The sequence below is a fragment of the Ascaphus truei genome, chromosome 4 (assembly GCF_040206685.1).
Source record: "Ascaphus truei isolate aAscTru1 chromosome 4, aAscTru1.hap1, whole genome shotgun sequence".
Classification (NCBI taxonomy): Eukaryota; Metazoa; Chordata; class Amphibia; order Anura; family Ascaphidae; genus Ascaphus; species Ascaphus truei.
In genome coordinates, this window is record NC_134486.1 from 269,709,951 (window position 1) to 269,714,664 (window position 4,714).

At 36.6% G+C, this 4,714-nt stretch overlaps 1 protein-coding gene across 1 annotated transcript; it reads right to left on the reverse strand.

Annotated features, from left to right (window-relative positions):
- Positions 1-2,830: 2,830 nt before the first annotated feature.
- Positions 2,831-4,351, reverse strand: LOC142492078 (uncharacterized). Its single transcript, XM_075594794.1, has 2 exons — positions 4,251-4,351; positions 2,831-3,887 (listed from the first exon to the last, which is right to left on the reverse strand). Exons 1-2 carry the CDS (start codon positions 4,345-4,347, stop codon positions 2,836-2,838), a joined length of 1,149 nt encoding a protein of 382 aa, XP_075450909.1. The 5' UTR covers positions 4,348-4,351; the 3' UTR covers positions 2,831-2,835.
- Positions 4,352-4,714: the final 363 nt, after the last annotated feature.

Sequence of the window (4,714 nt, forward strand, 5' to 3'; positions counted from 1 at the left end):
GTGAAACGCACGCTAACACTCCTCCCACTCAATTAACATTCGGCTAACGCCCAGGGTACGCCTACAAACACTGAGCCGCACGCATCACACACTGCAGTTACCGTTACTATAACAAAACATGACAGCCAATAGGCTTTGAGGCGCGCACGTCGCTTGGGGGCGGGACTTACATCACTAATCCTTTTTAAGGACGCCTTGGCCCATGACAAGGGTCCCACGTCATACGTGGTGGACCCGGTTTTCAATGTTGTAGATGTTGCATGATAACAAAACAGGTATGTGTTAGAGTAATGGTAAAATGTTGCTAATATGTTTAAAGGGATAGGAAAGTACGTATATTTATTCCGTCAGCAATGTGTACTACTCTTTCAGGTCCTACTATATTGTATTAGGAAACAATTTGTTTGTGATCGCTACATGTTATGCAGTCTGCAATGTTACGCTGTATCCACGCATTGAAAGTGAAAATGGTGGTTACAAAAAAAAAAAAAATTTAAACGCAGAGTCAACGCATAACGATTGTTATATTTACCATTCTTCTAGAATTAACTCTTCGCCTGGCTGCAACTGGTCGCTCCAGAAATGCAAGCCATTTTCATCCACGCTTAACCCAACCGCTGAATCCAGTATGGCACATATCTCCTCCAGGATGCGCTCATAGGAATCGCCACTGCTTTCTTCAAATAATTGGTCGGGAGGTAGGTTCATTTCTTCCGGTTCCCATTCCAATGCAATTTCAGCTGAAAGGCTTGGTACATAATCATAGTACTTTTGTTCTTGTACAATGTGGGTTTCAGGAATGGAGGCTGCAGATATTGCAGCACGTATCGATTCAAACGGATCAGTAGTAGCGGATACATTGCTATTGCCATTAGGAATAAATATGCCTTTCACGACAATATAAGTGCCGTCTTTCAGGATAAATTGTTTTTCCGGGGCAATCTTCCAGAAACCATAGGTGTGTTGTAGCTTATCCTGGTCACGTTCAAAAAAGTCATTACTTGATAAAGTGAATCTTATTGAGGAATTAAAATTCCGTGCATGCTTACGGTCTTGGTAATAAGGATATTTTGCTCGAATGAAATCATCGATTTGGCGTGTGCTTGCTTTCTGTCCGCGACTGTTCAAGATGGCTTCACAGATCATGTACTTATACCCTAAAAGGGGATTAATATTGTTAACGAATTCATCAGCCATGTCTGAGTAGCACAAAAGCTGTGTGCAGGTCTGTGTTATTTGCTCATCAAAATGAATGTGCTGAATGGCTAACAAACTCCTGTTTTTCCTTGTCAAGGTCAACAAAAGTAACTACTTTGACTCCTTATTTCAAACGCCAATTGGATTTGTTTGTCTAATTGGGTTAACAGTTGTGGTTCGTGATATGGGACTGTGGGAGAAACATTTCTCCTTCTTTTATCTCGTTTGTGAAAAACATCCCTAGACTGTGAATGCGTTCACATAGTGTTTTTTTGAAAACTAACAAAGACCAGTGTGTGAAAATATTTCTTAGCCAGGCATATCAGTAAAAACACACCTGCAAAAAGAAATGTTTTTTCCCCGCTTACATTTCTGTGTGTATGTGAAAGTCTGGTTAACTCCCTGTCTGCATGAGTTTAAATACGTGTGTATATATATATATATATATATATATATATATATATATATATATATATATATATATATATATATATATATATATATATATAAATATATCTCTTATAAAAATATATATATATTTATATATAATATTTTTTTTTTTTTTATATTGCAGGAGTACACACAACATTGATGGCATTAAGTATACCTTGTATGAAACCTATTTAAATGGTGAGAAACATGATTGAATGAAGTAATAAACATTTGTTTAAGCACAATACTGTTAGAGTCTCATACTTAGGATATTTCTCAAACATTAGGCCTGTATTATTAAAATAGTGTTTTCACAAGGAAGCATGAAGTGTATTAGTTTGTGTATACCAGTTTATATAGTACTATATATATATATATATATATATATATATAGTACTATATATATATATATATATATATATATATATATATATATATATATATATATATATATATATATATATATATATATATATACACATATATACATATATATATACACATATATACATATATATATACACATATATACATATATATATACACATATATACATATATATATACACATATATACATATATATATACACATATATACATATATATATACACATATATACATATATATATACACATATACATATATATATATATACACACTCACACACTCACACTCACACTCACTCAGTGTGTGTGTGTGTGTGTGTGTGTGTGTGTGTGTGTGTGTATATATATTATTATACATTCTGAGATGTTATAGAAACGAACACACAACTGATTAAAGGACAAAATTACAATGGCCAAGCAAGGCAAAGGTAAGTAATAATTTACACATAATCCTGCTGTACACGTACAAGAAAGATGTTTGCACTTACTTAGGTGTTTTAATAATTGCATGTGACTAATATGCATATGCAATTCTTACATCAATTAACACACCCAAATGCAATGTTTTGCTGCAAAGTCAATGGCAGCTTCTCTAAACTTAGCAACTGGCTCCTGGTGGACCATTACTGAACAGACGATTACAACATAAATATTTATAACACAATTAATTATCAGTGTTACCATTTCCAAAACTTCACGTGTACAAGAACATAGTTGAAAGTTTGGAAACAACACAGTCTTCAGCATACATACAATAGTAATTAGATAATCTGAAGTCAACAAAACAAGGCCAAAGACATATTTTCTGAATTATAACATTTATTTTTTTTGTTCCTTTTGCGAGCGAGTAACAGGCCTGCTTGTTGTCTCTTGAATTTTCCTTTTTCTTTTGCCACCAACTTTAGGCACAACAGAGCCACTTTGAGTGGCCTCTGGCACTTCACGGGCAGGGCTTGTGGCCAGTGACTGTTCACCTACGGGGCTTGTGGCCAGTGACTCACCTACAGGGCTTGTGGCCAGTGACTCACCTACAGGGCTTTTGGGCAGTGATTCACCTACAGGGCTTTTGGGCAGCGATTCACCTACAGGGCTTTTGGGCAGCGATTCACCTACAGGGCTTTTGGGCAGCGACTCACCTACAGGGCTTTTGGGCAGCGATTCACCTACAGGGCTTTTGGGCAGCGACTCACCTACAGGGCTTTTGGGTAGTGACTGTTCACGGACAGGGCTTGTGCCCAGTGACACATGTGAGCAAGTTGGTAGACACTGCACAAGTGATGGTTGGTCTGTTTCATGTGTGTCTTGTTTTGTTTTTGTCGCCTCCTTTGTAGGTGTCTGCTGCTGAATTTGTACAGATGGCAGCGGTAGGATGTCATCAGGAACCTGCACAGCAATGTCTGCTACTTGACCGGTAACATTTGGGCCTGGTGAATGAATATCAGATGAATGTGGTGAAAACTGACCTGCATGAACAGATCCTGGCTGGGAGGTGTTGAATTGTGGTACATTAGTCATTCTCCAGTAATTAGCTTGTGTTTGCTGAACAACTAATGCTTCGAATGAGGTGTTGATTTTTTGCAACTGTTTAGGCACTTCAATGAAGACTCTGTGGAGATGTGCCAATTGTGATACTGTTTCTTCCTGCAGTCCAATCATCCTTTCCAGCACTGTCATCATGTCTGAATGGCGACGATTTTCTGCGTCCACTATTTTTCCCTCTGAAGCTACAATTGCATCGTATGTGGAAGTTGATGGACGATTTGGCGGTACAACAGTTTCTATTGGCACCTCTTCATGGTCACATGATTGTATTTCAGTCTCTTCTGTGGCGTCATCCTCATCATACTCATCATCCTCATCACCATGATGTTCTAAAAAGAAATGTACACATTATTAAATGGCATGTTAATGTATGCTGTGTTACTATGTAATTGTACTGTGTCCTAAGTAACACCTAACATGTTAGCATACGTTTTATAACCTCATTAAAAACTACCTTGACTTACGAATAATGTTTGGACTCAGTATGAAATATGAATGAATGAAAAGTTGCTCTAAACTCAGAAGTCCTACATGATAATTAACATCACTAACACAATACATGTTGCCTTACACTTAATTTTCACTGACACTAAGTAATCCTATTTAAAGAAGATGTGCAAAACAAATAATGCACATGACAACATAACATATAGAAGAGCACATATTATATGGCCAGCAAATGATACACTCACCTTCTAGTAGTGTTGAGCTGGCTGACCCAGGTGAAGACACTTGTTCCATCTCAGGTGACACATGTCCTCCAGGGGCAACTATATATAACAATAACATAAGTTTTACATTTACATGTGTAAATATTGAACAAACACTTATTGTATGTTCTGTATTTATGATTAACTAACAACATCAGTTCCTTAACCGAAAATGTGTGTGAAAGTGAACATAAATAGTTGTAATAACACTGTACATGCCTGTGTACTTAGAATTTTTGAGTTCCCTAACATACAACATACTATGTTTCTGCAGTAATGCGTGAGGATAAATAGATTAAATGAGTACATAAAAATCATATGTTGTGTAGTGATATCAGTATCATAATGTACATAACTATCATGAGATGACCATTCACAATGGTTATCATGAAGGTGGTCATATTGCAAAAAGTGTTGTTTTTGGTAGAGGATATGTGTGGTACATT